Raw genomic sequence first — 17,065 nt, forward strand, 5'->3', positions numbered from 1 at the left:
TGTGTGGGAGCTGAGAACACTAATTCTACCACTGATTGTTAGGAAAAGGAAAGACAAGAAGAAAGGAAGACAGAAAGTCAAACAGTATAATCAGAGGAGACCTCCCACTGAGCTATGGAATCGGCTTTCCTGCCTCCAGCTGAGCACACGGCAGGGATGAAAGCTCCTGTCTCCTCCTCCAAGGCCATTTCTGCAGAACTCAGCTCCAGGTGAGACATGAACCTGTCTCATGCTTAATCTCTCCACTCCACTCCTGCCTGTACCTGGCTTCCTCAGCTCATCCTCACCCTGTCCCTCTCAGGGACAAGGGACCCTGGAGTGCTACTCCCCACTTAACTGATAACAGAAAACCAAACCGATCCTCGAGCTCCCAGGCAGTGTTGTCAAGCTCCTCCTCTGGACAGAGCACTGGAGACATGACTTGGTCAAGGGCACTGACCCTCATGGAATGCAGCCAAGGGAGTGACTACAGTTCTGAGCCACACCAACATGTCTGTTCTTCCCAGGTGGATCCAAGAAGAGAGACACTGCTAACCCTCAACTGGGAGGCTCCACAGCAAGAAGAGGAGGAACTGCTGGGTATACAGGCATCTCTGCTGCCATTATCTAGGAAGCTCCCTACTCCTGTTGGGCTATGATGCAGAAGAAAGGGTAGAAAAGGCATTAGCCCTTAGAATCTTCCAGCATAATGACAGACAGGACCATGGTCTTTGGTCCAGAGGGGAATATAGTGGCACACATGATGTCTTCAAGGGATGAACCAGAGGAAGAGCACTCCTCAGCTGCCCTGGCAGCCCTGGGGGAGCTGGCAGCTGCTTTTAGCCCTGTTACATATTGTACCCACACTACACACTCATCACGCTGGGCTCTAGGTACCAGACAGTGACTCTCTGTTTTTTTTTTTTTTTTTTTTTGAGATGGAGACTCGCTCTGTCGCCCAGGCTGGAGTACAGTGGCGCGATCTCAGCTCACTGCAACCTCTGCCTCCTGGGTTCAAGCAATTTTCCCGCCTCAGCCTCCCGAGTAGCTGGGACTACAGGCGCCCGCCATAACGCCCGGCTAGTTTTTTGTATTTTTAGTAGAGACGGGGTTTCACTGTGTTAGCCAGGATGGTCTCGATCTCCTGACCTCATGATCCACCTGCCTCGGCCTCCCAAAGTGCTGGGATTACAGGTGTGAGCCACCGTGCCTGGCCCCAGATGGTGACTCTAAAGGTGGGACTTGAGGTTTTTTTTACCTTCTACCTCCCCATGAAGCAAAAGGATCATCATTTAATAGATATATGATAAATATTTACTGGTCAGCAATGCAGAGACCTAATTAAATAATTAGTAGACAACTCCTGGGGTGACCAGGGGCTTGAGAAGACCTCCTGGAGGTGGCAGATGAAAGGACACATGGGGGCAAGTTAGAGACAGAGGACAGAGGTCCCAGTCAGGAGGGCAGGGCCAGCCTCAGAAAAACAAGGATGTCCCCATGCCCAATTCAGCAGTGCAGAACTCCGCTGCCAGGGCTGAGCAAGGCACACAGCCCCAAAAGTGCTCCTAAGGGCTCCTCTGGGACTGCTGAGCTCAGCCACCTAGAGGCTGCCCCTGGGCTGGGCAGGGCAGCTTGGCTGTTCCTGGCCTGGTTCTCCACAGCAGATGTTCTTAATGTCCCCTGCAGTCAGACATTATGGAGATCATGATCAAAGTGGTAAACCCTTCTTCCAGAAAACTGCACACAGGGTTAGACAACGTTGGGAGTTTATGGTCTGACTAGACCCCACTTGGGATCCCCCCTATCATGAGCTGTACAGGCATCAAGATCATCATTATTTTGAATGACAAGAATATCACTTTCCAGAAATGAACATTAGCATCATCACAAGCCATGTGTCGCCTAAATAATCCAGTTACAAAAGGGTTGTTTTGTTAAGTTGGCTGTTTTCCCCACAGAAACAAGTTTACACACCGATTACATGCAGATTCCCAGAGGCAACCACAAAAGCCCATTTAATAGGATGCACCTGAAACAAAAGCATGCAGTGCTATTTGTATTTCCCTGAGCCTGCTCCCAGTGGGACACATGCAGCCCGTGATCCAGTGGGGGACAGTAGGCAGGCCCCTCCCTCTAGGCAGTGGCCCCCACCTCAGCAGTGAGAGGAAGAAGAACTTCAAGAGGGACCAGGGAGAGCTGGGGCAGGAGTCTGAGCCTCCCCGGCAGTCACATTCTTGAGACTGTCACAAAAGCCTCTCTTCTCCTTCCCCACACTGATACAGATACTCCACATGTATGTATAATTCCAGCAGGATCCTCAGAACTGGGGTTAGGAGCCAGGACAAAGGAGGCCACCAGACTCCAAGCCAATCACTTTCCAATGGGAGGGGAAGCGGAAGAACACGGACTACTGACTTAATATGAGGTATATTAAGATTAAAAATTTTTTTTTGCTTCTCACTAAAATAGAGTGGAGTAAACCATCCTTTGGGGCCATGGTCAGGATGAAAAAATTCTACAGTTCTTAAAGAGATCTCCCTGCCCCTGGGGCACCCCCAGGCTGCTGCTCCCTGCACCTGTCCAAGGTGAGCCCCCCACTCTCCTGCTCTCAGGCTGACCTTCTCCGACTGGGGCAGAACGAGGGGCTCACCCTGCATGAACGAACTGCAGGAGAAGGAAGCTCAGAGACTCGCCTGCGGCTGTGAGTTCAACCTGCTCTGGAGAGACGTGAGTGGTCCCTGCAAAGTCCTCAAAGGTCCACTGCCCTGAGACAGACTGACTCGGCCCAGCAGCACATAGTGGAGGACACACAGGGAGGCCTCAGGAAATACAGGCGTGAGGCCCTGGGTGGCCTCCGTGGGAGTTGGGAGAGGTAGGGAAGAGAGGCTCCCTTGACCACTCTCCCCATACCCTCCATGATATGGATGGTGCTGTCAGGCCAGCTGCTGGCAGGGCCCACGGTCAAGGTGGACAGTGGGACTGCAGCAGGAGTCGGGGGAGGAAGACAAAGAAAAGCCAGCCGTTGCCATTCACTGCGAATCACTGTTTCTTTCGAAAGTGACCCAGCTGATGTGGCAGGACTCCTGAAGATGAGAATTCACTCTGTGCTGGTAGGGAGGTTTACTTCATCCCTTTATCAGGCTCCAGGCCTTTGACGCCACTGCCCTGCTAGGGTGGCAAGTGGGTTTCATTCCACCTGCCAGCTTCCATCAGCAGTGGGCCTGAGACAGAGGCTGAGTCTGAGAACTGGCTCACTGGGAAGAGGAGCCGTGACCACCTTGCAACGTCTGCCACAGACATGCGAAGCCAGTTGAGGTCGATACCAGGAAACCAGTTTCTGCAGCTCACACATGTGGCTGTCTCCTGGACTTCGGCCTCAGCTCCCAGAATTCCCTACCTCTATAAGGAAAGCACTCGCAATTTGTGCTGGGCTTCCACACTGTATTGCAGCAGCCCCACCAGACATGTGACCCAGCTCAGTAGGTCCGTTTTACAGTGCCAGAAATTGTGGCTCTGGAAGATGAAGTAACAAATCCCCCAGGGCCATCACCACCTGCCCCCTCTTCCTCCCAGCCCCTGTCCTGATGGATAGGACCTCTCCACAGGCAGCATCCACCCTGGACAACCCCTCACAATACTGCCTTGGTTCTGGCCCCTGCTTTGAGTCTTCCCAGTTCACTGTAGCCCCATCAAATGATCTGTTTCTCTTCTAATTACAAAATACTTCTTATTCAGGTATTTCTATGGCATTTAATTTTGTGTTGCTTTGTGACTGTGATACTGCTGTCTTCTGTTATTTAAGGGCAGCTGGGGTATATTTTCAAAACATCAATCATATCAAATCCCTTTGCTTAAAACTTCCCAGTGGCTTCCTATCACAGGTAGATTCAAATCCAAACTTACTATGGCTACAGACCCCACACAGTCTAAGTCCTGCCTACCTTCAACCTCAACTCAGGTCACTCCTACTGCAGCCTCTGGCTCTCCTTCTCTTCTGCAATCACACCAAGCTCATTTCTACCCCAGGGCCCTGCAACATGTTCTTTCCCATGTGCGGCTCACCCTTTACATCAGCCACTCAGGCTTCCACTCAAATTTCACCTTCTAGGAGACCCTCCCTGACCACCCATCCCAAAGGCGCCTCACGCTATCATGCTTTCTCCCAATAACCTGTTTTGTTTTCTTAATTGTACTCAAAGCAGCTGGAGTAATCTGCTCACTTGTTCCCTGCCCATCCCCTCAACTGGAATGGAGGCTCCGTATGTGCAGGCAGGGGCTCAGCTGTCTTGTCTAGTTGGCCACTGTATTCCTGATACTGCCCACGCTGCTCCACACACTTCCTGAATGAATTAGCCTCATGACTTGTTAGGTTGCTAGGTTTACACCTGTGCACACAAGGTTTGGCAGGACTAAATTCTTTATGGGCAAGGGTCATGGCTTGCACTCAAATAGTCGTTAATATGACTAAACACCTCGAATGAGCAGAACTGGCAACCAAGCCATTTACTGTGCACGCCCCCTCCCCTCCCCTTACCACTACCATCTTTGTGCCTCCTCTGCACCTCACTAGGAGAAAAATGTCTCCCAAAATCTCTAATATCTAAGGATGCTGTTCTAAAGTTTCCCATACATACCCTAGAATTCTCTTGATATCGTTATGGTTTTCAATTCTAGCATCAATTCCCTCTGACCCTGAATAAGACACTAAGGCTAAGCAATAAACTTCTGCAAACAGAGTTTAAGATGAGGAACCTGGCCAGGCCCACAGGAGGAGAAAGGTCTGGCTGAGCAAACACCTCCCTCCCTGACACCCTCCTGTCTTGGGGAGCCGTGGGTGATGGATAGAGCTGGCCGTGACCTGAGCACCAGCCCCCTGGGCCTGGCCTTCATGATGTCTCTGGCTGTGGGACAGCTGGAGGAGGAGGGTTACACGTGGGGAGTGGGACTCTGGCCCACTGCATTCTGTGTCCTGACTGTGATTTGAGGGGCCATTAAGTTTTATTGCTAAACTTCCTTGTTGAGCTTTTATCATCTGTGTAAGTGCACTTACTCTGATTTCCATGATCTGGCATAGAGGTCTGCACATCAACTCCTTGATCATGCTCTTTTCTGGCTGTGGGAATGTTGGCCTCCTGTCGACCCCAAGCCCTCGGATTCCTCTGGATTTCATTAAATTCAATTATTCTTATGATTTTATTACAGACCAGCTATAGGGCTTTCCTGGATGCTGGAACCAGAATTTCCCAGGGGACTAGATTAATCTGTAAAGCTCCCTGGTAGCCAGGGTACTGGGGTAGTACTTGGGCCTCTAGAAGAGCCTGCTTCCTGCCTTGCTTGGAATCTGGCTTGGGGCATGCCAGGGAGGGAGGGTTTCCTACAAATGCAGCAGAAATACGGACACGGAGGGGCCTACAGAGACCTCAGAGCTCTTTTAAGGCTTCCAAATGCATAAGCACCAAAGTGGACTCCTTGACGGTTACAGGCATCTTGGGGAAGACTCACACACTCACAGACGCCTCTATTCATCACATGGCCCTTCCTTTTATACAAAGAGTTTGTTTTTTCCTTTATGTTAGTGCAAAATGTGGATAAACAAGCTTTTAAAATTTTACTTCCAGGTTTCTATCCTAAGGAAATAATCTGACATGTAGACAAATATTTATGCATTAAAATGTTCTTTGCAGCATGATTTATAATGGGAAATATGGTCAACAACTCAAACTTTCAATATTATGATGCTAGTTAACTAATTTACAGTGTCATTATATTATACAGTGGAATATTATGTGGCCACAAAAAGCATGTTAAAAAAACATTTTTAGTAACGTATGAAAATGCCTACAAGATAATGTTAAGGGGAAAATGTAAAGGAAAAAGATGCATATGAAAGACTTAAATAAATAAAATTAGGGCCAGATGCAGTGGCTCATGCTTATAATCCTAGAACTTTGGGAGGTCAAGGCAGGAAGATTGCTTGAGGCCAGAAGTTTGAGACCAGCTTGGGCAACATAGTGAAATTCCACTGCTATAAAAATTTAAAACATTAGCCAGGCATGGTAGTGTGTGCCTGTAGTCCTAGCTACTTAGGAGGCTGAGGCAGGAGGATCACTTGAACCCAGGAGTCTGAAATTGCAGTGAGCTATGATCGATCATGCCACTGCATTCCAGCCTGGGTGACCAGAGTGAGACCCTGTCTGAAAAAAAAAAAGAAAGAAAAAGAAAGAAAGAAAATCAGATCCCTTCCTCCCACCTGGCACAACAAACAAATGAAAAATAGAGATGAATTAAAGAAAGAAATGGAAAAATACAAACATTGTAACAAAATATAGGGCACTATTTTTATATCCTAAGGGAGAATTTCCTAAACAACCCACAAACCCCAGAGGTCAGGATGGGAGAAGGCAGACTTGCAGAATGGCTCAATGGTTAGGCTGTGGCGTCTGGGACAGCCTGGGATTTCATCCTGGCTGCACTTTTTGGCTATGCGACCTTCGGAATGTTTCTTGACCTCTTGGTGTCTCTCCTTCCTTACTTATAAAATGAGAATAATTAATCATGACATCAAATTCACAGAATTTTTTAATGAAGACTAAATGAGTTAAAATATGGAAAGTACTAGAACAACGCCTGATCCATAGTAAGTGTGATCAGTGACCAATAAATATAATAGCCATTATTTAGCTAAAAAGGATGTAAAGCTTTGTACAATGAAAGGCACCATAAACAAAGTTAGAGCAAGAAATAGACTATCGGAACATGGAAAACAGAAAACAGATAAAGATTAATATCTATAATTGTAGAGTTCTAGGTCAAGAATAAAAAGACAAATAAATAAAAAGACCTAGCAGAAAAATGGGCAAAGCGTATGAATAGGTGGTCCATGGAAGAAACATGAAAAGCTGATTATCACATGAAAAGATATCCAGCTTCCCGAGAGGTCAGATAGCTGCAGACAAGTTGCTCTTTTGCCCAGCTTAGCAGAAATATAAAAGGCAGATAGTATCCATGGCTGCGAGGACAAAGGCTCTGTCACATGCTGGGGTTGGGAAAACCTTTCTGTAGGGCAATTTGGTAGCATCTATCAAAGCTCAAGCTTACTTACCCCAGGGCCAGGGAAATTCACTTTTAGGAATTAATCACAAATATTTATACATGTTCCCAATTATATATGCTTACCAATGCTCACTATGTTGTTTGAATAGTGAAAAACTGGAGATAAATACAATACCTATCAATAGTGGAATGGTTTAAAATTTCTGGCATATCCAAATTATAAAATACTATTCAATGGTTAAAAAGATTGAGGTAGATTTAGGTGCCAATATCTACATTTACGTGAAAATATCTTCGAGACCTACTGACAATTTAAAAAAAGCAAGTCACAGAAAAATGGATAGAAAGTAGTGCTATTTATGTTAAAAACAAAGACAAAAAAACCCAACCCCTGTTGTTTAGGTAGAAGCACTGCAGAAGGAGAAGGAAGGATCCATCCTCCACTGTGAGTGGTGACCAGCCCTGAGAAGGGGCACGGCATGGGAAGTGAGGGATTTTCACTGTCTACACTGTACTCTTATGTATCCCTTGAACCTTGCACTGCTGATAACAAGAATACTGTTAATATTATTCTTAAATTATTTGTGTAATTAGAAAATACAAGTGGCCAAGTGCAGTGGCTCACACCTGTAATCCCAACTGCTTTGGAGGCCGAGGCAGGAGAATCACTTGAGCCCAGGAGTTCAAGACCAGCCTGAGCAACACAAGGAGACTCCATCTCTACAAAAAGAAATCGAATAATTAGCCAGATGTGGTAGCCTGTGCCTGTAGTCCCAGCTACTCAGGAGGCTGAAGTGGAAGGATCACTTAAGCCCAAGAGTTTGAGGCCAGCCTGAGCAACATAGTGAGACTCCATCTCTAAAAAAATAAAAGAAAAAAAAAGAGAAATAAATGAATGAATGAATAAAGTAAAATGACAGCATGAAGGCACTTAGTGGCATGATAGTTACACAAATCTATACATGTGATTAAAAAACAAGGTCAATTTTATGGTATATTCATTTTAAAAATAAAAGTTAAAAACAAGGGGAAAAAATAAATGAACGACAATAGCAAGAATGATGCCAAAAAGTGTAAAAAAAAAAAGTGGTTTCCTCTGGATAATGGGATTATAGGTAGTTTCTTTCCTTGATCATTTATATTTCACTGTACCTTCTAGGTTTTCTACAGAGGTTATATATTGCTTTGAGAATAAGACAAAAATAAAGTTAAAAGCTTGAGGAAAAAAAAAAAAAAGATGGCAGCAGAAAATCTTGAGTCTGATAGGGACCTGCTGCCAGAAACAGCCCGGCTCCTGGAAGGCAGTGCAGACACTTGCTGGAGGCGAGTTATGGCAAAGAAAACATCCCATCTTAGACCTGCTGCCAAGGAAAATGGGTTGATGAGTCAGGGGGTGGGCAAGGGTAGAGCCACGTGGCCCCCCACAGGCCCTGCAGCAAAGGGGAGAGGAAGGGCGGGGGTGCTCAGGATCCCCAGCACCTGCATGGGTGTCCACGGGCCTAGCAGAGACGAGCTGCTCCTCAGGAACACCCCTCTCTGGGATGCCCGCTTTGCTCCCCTGAACATCCCCACATAAATGATGTCTACTCAGGTGGTCCCACAGCAGCCTGTCCTTCCCCTGCTAATGCAGGCCTGGAGTTACTAGAGAGGGAAAAAAACAGTGACAAGCGGCGATGAGTATGGCCACACACACTCTGACTTCTCTCATACAGAACGCTGCAGAAAAACAAAAGGTGCCACGGGTGGCAGCAGCCAGTGTCCTGCTGACACACCCTTTGCAGAGAGCATCTCTGTTGCCTGCAGGGTGAGAAAACCGGGCCTGGGGGTACATGTGAGGCCCCACCGTGAGGACCAGAGGGAGGTCAGGCATGAAGCCTCGCTACAAAGGGGAAGCCAAGTGCTAGCAAGAGAGGCTGCTCCTGGCTTTGGGCCCAGGCTCTGTCACTGGCAGTGCTACAAACGCCGCTCTCAGAGCCCTCTGCTCACACTCAGCCTGTCCTGCCCAGGAGGCCCAGCCCAGCTCCTGGGGGACAGTGTGGCCTGCGGCAGGATGGAGATCACCCATATGAAGGGCCTAGCACTGTGGCTGCCTCAGGCTCATGTATATAGTGACAACTTAGGCATCAGTTGGAGAGGCCACTGAAGTGTCTGTGGAGGGTTTCTAATGGGCTGTTGCTGGGAGACAAAGGGAAGGAAGACAATGGGGAGACGGGGGAGGCTGAGGTGGGAAGTGAGTGGCGGGAGTGCTGGCAAGAGGGTAAAGGAGCAGGGCCCATGGCATCTCCAGGTCGGTCATCACTCATGGTGATGGGTAACACAGAACAGGGAGGGGTGCCGTGTGCCTTTCCTACCAAGAGCCCAGCAGGGCGGCCTCACAAGTATCCCATCAGTTCCAGGCAGAGAAGCAAGTGACTTGCCTCTGGAACCCACAGGTGACAGAGAGCACCGCCTTGGGGCAGCACAGATCAGGAGGAAGCTGAAGGCCCTTTCCCTTCCTGGCCTTTCTAAGCAGGATACGGGAAAGAAACTAACATTGACTGGGTACTTACTATGGACATAGAAGCAACAATGCAGACCAGCCTGGGCAACAAAGTGAGATCCCATCTCTACAAAAAATTTAAAAATTCGCCAGGTGTGGTGGTGCACACCTGTAGTCCCAACTACACAGGAGGCTGAGGCGGGAGGATCACCTGGGCCCAGGAGGTTGAGGCTGCAGTGTGCTGTGTTTGTGCCATTGCACTCCAGCCTGAGTGACAGGGTGAGACCCTATGTCAAAAAAGGAAAGAAAGAAAAGAAAACAAACAAACAAACAACACTGCAAAGAAAGACCATGGTCTTCTCTGGGAATCAGTATCAGGAAGCATTTTAATTTTCTTCTCCATACTTTCCTATATTATCCCTTGACAAAATGTACATGCATTACTTTTCTAATTAGTATAGAGTCATAAAAAATAAATTCAGCTTTTTAGTTTGAACCCCACTATTTTGGTTTGTTGGGGTGCTTCAAAATGTCAATGCATGGCCTGATATTTCAGCTGGTTAGCTTTTTCCCAAGGCTAACCCTGCCAAATGTGAAAGTATGCCTTTTTATATTGTTAACAAAGTTGCTAATTAAAAACAAGTACATACCCTCTGGACAGACTCAGGCCAGATTCACAGTCCCAATATATTCAGGGGATGCTTCCCCTCAGGGTAGCTCCATCCTGTCTGATTCTCCCCATCACACTCAGGAAAAGAGCCACTCATTTTGTCAAATGTCTTGATAAAAGAAAGACATGCTAATTCATCAAGCTCAGCAATCCTGTACCAACAAACAAACCAAGCAGTGCATTCAGCCATCTGGAGTAGAAGCTGTGGTCTGCTATGTTAGATGGATCCCAATTTGTTTCTGTGAGTCTCTAAAATGGTCTGTCTCCAAATCACTACGTATTTGGCCTGGGACTGACACCTGGAACACTGTGGTTTCTGGAATTCACCCTTTCTGCACTTAGGAAACCCGGGATGACACTGCTGGTCTCTGGCCTCTTGGCATTTGTCCTTTACTCCAGGTCCCTCAAACACTGCAAAAGTGGTTTCTTGATCACTGGGGGTTCTCAGAAGCACTCTGGCACGAGGTACAAAGCCAGGCAGCTACGAGCTCTCTGCTCTCAGTTCACCTGTCCTGAGCTCTGAACTCCCTAAAAAGCATGTATATTCCATCCCTTCATAGGCTAAAGACCATGCTCCTAATGAAAGAGTGTGTAGAAAGAGAATTATTCCAGAGCTATTACCATCTAATGGGAACATTAACGGGCGGCACATCAGGAAGCTAACCACGTGCTTTTGCCCTGATCCCTCTCACTCTGCCAGCCCAGCAGAAATAAACTCACACGCGCAGAACCATGAATGGCCAGGGGACTGGTGGCCTCTCCTGACTGTAACTGGAAGGACAGACACATGGCGGTGAAGACGCTGGAGGTTCCCAAGGAAGAACTGAAAACAGCCAGCCGGTATCTGCCGTCATGGCTGGGACGGGGTGCAAGCAGGGTGATTTCGGCTCTAGGTTCAACATAACTTCCTGAAAGACCTGCTTCCAGCAGCAGCTCTGAGGCTGGCCAGGGAGTGTATTTTATAGCTAGGAAGAGAACTGCAGTGCTGCCTGGCTGGCCTCATGGTGGGCACTTCTTCGGGTACCTTTACCCTCGGGGATGCCCTCACCAAGGCCCTAGCAGACCTGAGGCAGACACCCCTAAGGCCCCATCACTGCGCTTCATCAGGAGAGGCCCACAAGACTGGAGGGTTTTTGAAACTTAGTTTTGGGGGCTTGTTTTGGTCTCTTTTCTAGGAACTCAGAAGAAGAGCTATAGGAAACCTTTCCTTTGGATTCCCTTAAGAATTTAGCACTTGCAAGAAAGAAAGAGTTCGGAAAATCCATGGTAAGAGTACGTTTGTGAACAATTCCCAGGCTAGCCAAACCCACAGCTACTGTGGGGGAAGGGGAGGCAGCCAGGAGACCAGGGCTCAGGCTCTGACCCTGTTCTTCCTGGATCCTAAGGCTCTTGAGGCCTGAAGCAGCTCAGGACTCATGGAGCCGTGGGCGGTCTATGTCATTTCTCTGTGTGATGGTCTCATCTGTAAAATGGGGCTAATCGTACTCACTTTTGGCACTCTGGGTAAAATGAAAGATGACCCTTCAGGAAGACAATTTGTTACCGCCGTCAGGTGACACACAATTGTTGGCATGAGGATCCTATGTTTAAGAGGAGTAATAACATTTCCTCCTCACAGAATATGCCTGTATGGACTAACCGTCCTCAGGCACCGTGACCTCGCGATTTCAGCCCTGCTCCGTGAGGCACTGACCTCTTGCTTTTCCTCCACAATCTCTTACTCACAACACTCTGTGCCTGTGCCTGCCATCCCCTGGCTCTCACGTGGCCTTGTTTGCCTTCCCAGGGGCAGCCCTGTCCCTCTTGGAAACCACTGATGGTCAATTTTCCACACTCCATGGGAGTAGGGAGGACACTGGCCCAGAAAACTCCTGAGCCACAGGCCTTCCAGCCCTTATCGCAAGCACGTTTGATAGCATTTACAGCATTTTACTTCCTTGATTCACTGTGGTCATTTCAGGCTGAAACTGCAACCAGGTGAAGCAGACAGAAGGCATTCTAGATGCTACGTGATCTGCAGCTCTAGTCTGGCCTCCCCATGCCTTCTCAGCTCCCGGGCAAGCACAGGCCCTCCTGTGTGCACCACCATGCCTGGCTAATTTTTTATTGCTTGTAGAGATGGGGTCTTGCTATGTTGCCCAGGCTGGTCTTGAACTCCTGGCCTTAAACAATCCTCCTGCCTCGATCTCCCAAAGTGCTGGGATTATAGGCATGAGCCCCCAGATGAGGCACCAGCCCTAATTTTATTTCCAGGCCCAGTCTGTTCTAGGTAACATCTCAGGGTGCTTCCAGCCTAATTTCTCCAATTCATGCTGACTGGGAGGAAGATGCTCAGAGCTAGGGGTGGTGGAGCCTCACTGAACTCTAGCTAAGTGACAAATGCAGCCCAGTCAGGACTTCTGTGCTGTTTCTATGGCAATGGGGGGTAGGCCATGTGCACTATGAGGGTGGGGACCTTGCCCGTCACCACTGCATCCCCCAGCTTAGCACGAGTCCTGGCATCCAACAAATAAGTGCTTCTTGGGTTCACGTTGCAAAGCGCCACGCTCATCCTACTCTGAGAGAGGGGAGGGTGTGGAGGGGGAGGAGCAAAGTTCCACTCACATGGGGCGTGGAACATGACGAGGACAGAGGAGTGTTCCTTCACAAACTGGTCAAAGTCTTCATCGGTCAGGTGATAAACGGAGCCGCCCTCATCTGCCCAGGGAGTCTCAGGGACCTGGGGCTGTGGCGGCTGCGGACTGGAAGACCAAAAACAGGCAGAGCTCAGAGCAGGCCCTGGGGCCTGGGCAGCCCTTCTCATTCCAGCCCCCTGGACACAAAGCTCCCCACAGGCTCGGGATGGCCCACTCCAGGGGCTCAGCCTTTAACAAACCAGAAACTGCCCTCATGGAGGTGTCGTGGGATGAGTGGTGCTGCCCTGCCCACCTCCACCTTCCCCACAAAGCCCCAGACAGGTACTTAGCTGATATCCTGTTATAAACAGTGGCTTCTGGCTACAGCTCTCTAGATAGCCTAAGAAATCTCACTTCCTCCTGGGAATCTGGGGGCTTGTTAGCTTTCTCAACCTATTTCAAACTTTGAGCAAACTGGAAAGAATAAATAGCAACAGTGAATGGTGACCTTTGGAAAAGCTCACTGTTGTGTTTAAAACTGCCCCCTGGGCAGTGGAGGGGAGGAAGAGGATACAGAGAGGAGGGGGTGAGGAGGAGAGAGAGAGGCCAGGTATCTGAGAAAGTTCAGATTTAGGCCATGCAAGCGGAAGCTGCCACATAGGGGTGCAGGGAAGGTCGCAGTGAGGGAAGCAAGGCTGGGGGTATCCTAACTATGAGAGTGTGGACGCTACATCACTAATCCTTCCCAGAGGCCAACAACCAACTTACTTAGTTCTCCCAAAAGCCAAATCAACTCTACTACTCATCAGCTGCAAAACCTTAGGCAGCCGCCTGACCTTTCTGGAGCCCGTTTCCGCAGCGTGACTGTGTGCCAGTCCTATGTCATCATCTGCTAGGAGGAGGGAGGCTTGCAGGGACCCTCCGTTGCTCCAAAGTTCAGGACAAGGCGGCTGGTGGTGACACAGTCTCTCTGCTGCTTTATTGCCACGACTACCCTTGCCAGTTTTTTCAAATTGCAGCTTTGAAAAAACCCTCGAGGATGACAAATGTGAAAAGACAACCATTGTGTCCCGCCTTTGAGAGCCTACAGGAGGAAACATTTTAAAGTTCCAGCAGCCAGGGCTGGATAATCCAGAGGGAGCGAAGTGGCTGACACAATGGAAATCTGCCACTCGCTTCCCTCCGCAGAAGCCCGGGTATGATGTCGCCTTCAGAAGCCCTCTCTGGCCCTTCTGACTGGGCCCCACTGGCTGCCACGGCCTCCCGGGTCCCAAGAAATGGAAGGAGGCAGGGAGAGGGCAAATCAATCTCAGCCCATGCATATCCAATGTCAGATAGGACTGGTGGCAAAATCAAGCTTCAGAATGAGTCACCAGCCAGACAATGGTCCTAGACAAACATCATGCAATCTAGGTTCCTATACTTGGGCTCAAACTACTGACCCCTCAAAACACTACCAATTCCACTTCTTATCTTTACAATACACCTGCACACGTGCACAATTATGTGCATCTGAAGGCATTCACTGCAGGTTATTTGTCATAGCGGAGACTGGAAGGATGGCTTAGGTAAACTGCTGTCCATCTACACGAGGGAGGGCTGAGCACTACAAAGAATGATGTTCTGTACGCACTGATGTGGACAAACTGCTGGAGATGGAAGGAACAGTCTAGAATTTGCTAACTTTTGCATTAAAAGGGGGGAGATAAAATATACTTATTCACATTTGCTAATATCTACATAAAGCAACACTCTAAGAACATGAAAGAAACTGGTCTAAGTTGTAAACTCTAAGGTATGGGGGGGGAGGATAAGAAGGAGGAAAGAAGTGAAAGGGAGACTTTTGAATGTATTCTTTTTAAGCATCTTAAAATTTTGCCAGCCTGCGCAACAGAGTGAGACTCCATCTCCACAAAAATATGAAATAAAAAAATTAGCCGGGCATGGTGGCCTATGCCTGTAGTCCCAGCTACTCAGGAGGCTGAGGCGGGAGGATCGCTTGAGTCCAGGAGTTCAAAGCTGCAGTGAGCTATGATGGCACCCTCTGCACTCCAGCCTGGGTGACAGAGCAATACCTTATCTCAAAAAAAAAAAATTGAATTATGTGAATGTAATCGACTCAAAAACTAAATTTTTAAAAAGTCCAGCAAGTGCACAAATATAGGATGGAGAAGCCATGGCTTTGCAGGAGTACAGGCACCGTAAGGAAACAACCGGAGGAACTTCTAGTTAACCACAGAGGCGAATACACTCTAAAACTGCTAAAATAACAGTTCAGGAGTTTAAAACAAAAAACAAAAAACTTTCTGGGCAGAAAAAGCAGAGTAGGGGCCCAAGAACAACACCCACACAGAAGACAAGGCTCTGAAGGGCCCGGAGGCCCACTCCTTGAAGCAGAGCTACAGCCTACAGCTGAGAACAGGAGGTTTAGCGGTCACAGGAGTGGTCAGATCCTCAGATCCTAGGGCGCCCCCCTCTCCCACCCAGGAGACGACTGGAAGTTTCTTTGCGGGAGAGGACTGGAGAACTGGGCACCGTGGTAAGAGGATGTACTGGGAAGAGACGAACTGAGTGGGAGTCTGAACCCAAAACGCTAAATGATGCTTTTCACTCCCTGCCTACCCCAGGCCGTGAGCTCCTTGAAGACTGGGCTCTCCCTCACCTCTTTACTAACTCCTGCACCCAATACACAGCAGACACTCAATACATGCTTGTTGAATAGGAGATTCCTTGAATGAGGGAATGCTCATTTCTCTCATTCGGGGAAAAACGGCTTAAGGAACCGGAAGTGTTTAATTTCGAGAGAGGACATAAAAGAACACAGTGGCTATCGTCAAATATTCCAAATTGCATTAAGAAAAGAAATTCAGATTTGTTTTCTAGGGCCCTGAAGAGGAGAATCAACACTAATGAGTGGAAGCTCCAGAGAAAGAAACTTCGGTTTGGTGTAAATAAGAGTGTTCTGTCTACAGCAGGGGAGAGGGAAAGAAGGCCAAACTGGGAGTCAGAAGACCTGGCTTGAGTCCTGTTTCCTCCACTAGCCACAATCAAACAGCTTAAAACAGTGACAAGACAGTGCATTGTGGTCCTTTCTTTACCTAGCTCTCAGGCTCAGCTAAGCTGAGAATGGATGTGAGATGCTTTGTAACTTTATAAAGTACTACCCCAATGCTCCTAGATATAATTTATCACCTAAATAATAAGAGTCATTCAAGCATGAATGGGGAACCTCAGAATGAGTCCAGTGGGAGTGAGGAAATGCAAACGTTGAAAGGAGAATTGCTGGGGCAGATTTGATGACTTGTATGTTCCCTTACGATCTCCCTTCTTGTGACTGATTTTATGAGCTCCGCAGTTTGGAGACAGCAATTGTCCCAGGCTCTCTAGGACTGGGAGGGTCACACAGTCAGACCCTCATCTAAGCAAGATGCATGTGCCATAGATGAGAAGACGCAACTCTACACATTATGAGTCCAGAAAACTTGGTGTTTGTTAATTCAGTTCACTTCTGGTTGGTATAAAGCTACACAGGCCAAAATGGCCCTGCCTAAAATGGATCACTGCTTATGCACCCCTCCCCCTGTCTGCTAGCCCAACTCAGCATGTGACAGCTTCAAGGGGCCAATGAGATATGTGGCCATTAGGAACACAAAAGACACCAGCGCCACGATCAACGTATCTACTCCAGAGCCCTCATACACTCAGACGCCAGGGTTGACTCCCTGCCCTGCCTCACCTGGTGCCACCCTTCCCTGGTCCAACCACCAGCGTCACACATTGAAGGGCGGGACCTGGGTCTTCTCTCCTAGGCATTGGAGAGCCATCTGGAGAATTAGCTAGGCTGGCTTCACCCTCATCTTTGTATACTTGGCTGCACAGAAGCCCTGAGCAGCTAAGGGCCAACGGAGAAAGCAGGAAAGATGAGGTCACTATTGCCCACCAGGATCCGAGGGGAAACTGGAAAAGGCTTAATCCACATGGGACCGGGAAAACCCACATGCGGAGCTGGATCTGTGCAGGGGAAATAACAATATGCTATCTTTGGGTAATAGGGTGGGGGAGGACTTTTTGTTTAACCACACTTTTAGGTTTTTCTATAATAAGCCTATCTTAGTTGAGTATCTCTAAAATCAGAAAAGATTTTTAAAAATTAAGCCAGCTGGTAGCAGAATGACATTGCTAGCTCTTGCAGAGGATAAGGCCGTTAACAAGAGCTCCTTCTCTCCCACGGCGGGGGATGGGGGGAAGTAGGAAGTGGGGATGGGGTGC

The 17,065-nt window shown here is 48.3% G+C and overlaps 1 protein-coding gene across 4 annotated transcripts in view; it reads right to left on the reverse strand.

Moving 5' to 3' along the window:
• Positions 1 to 17,065, reverse strand: part of PDIA5 (protein disulfide isomerase family A member 5) — a 93,605-nt gene that overhangs the window by 16,634 nt on the left and 59,906 nt on the right. For all 4 annotated transcript variants that reach the window (XR_013414377.1, XM_077993796.1, XM_077993795.1 and 1 more), the window contains one exon: positions 12,786 to 12,922. Coding sequence is in view for 3 of the 4 variants with exons in the window: in XM_077993796.1 (XP_077849922.1) it covers positions 12,786 to 12,922 (137 nt within the window). In the remaining variant the exon portion in view is untranslated. The remainder of the gene's footprint in view (positions 1 to 12,785; positions 12,923 to 17,065) is intronic.

This window comes from Macaca mulatta, chromosome 2, assembly GCF_049350105.2.
Source record: "Macaca mulatta isolate MMU2019108-1 chromosome 2, T2T-MMU8v2.0, whole genome shotgun sequence".
NCBI lineage: Eukaryota > Metazoa > Chordata > Mammalia > Primates > Cercopithecidae > Macaca > Macaca mulatta.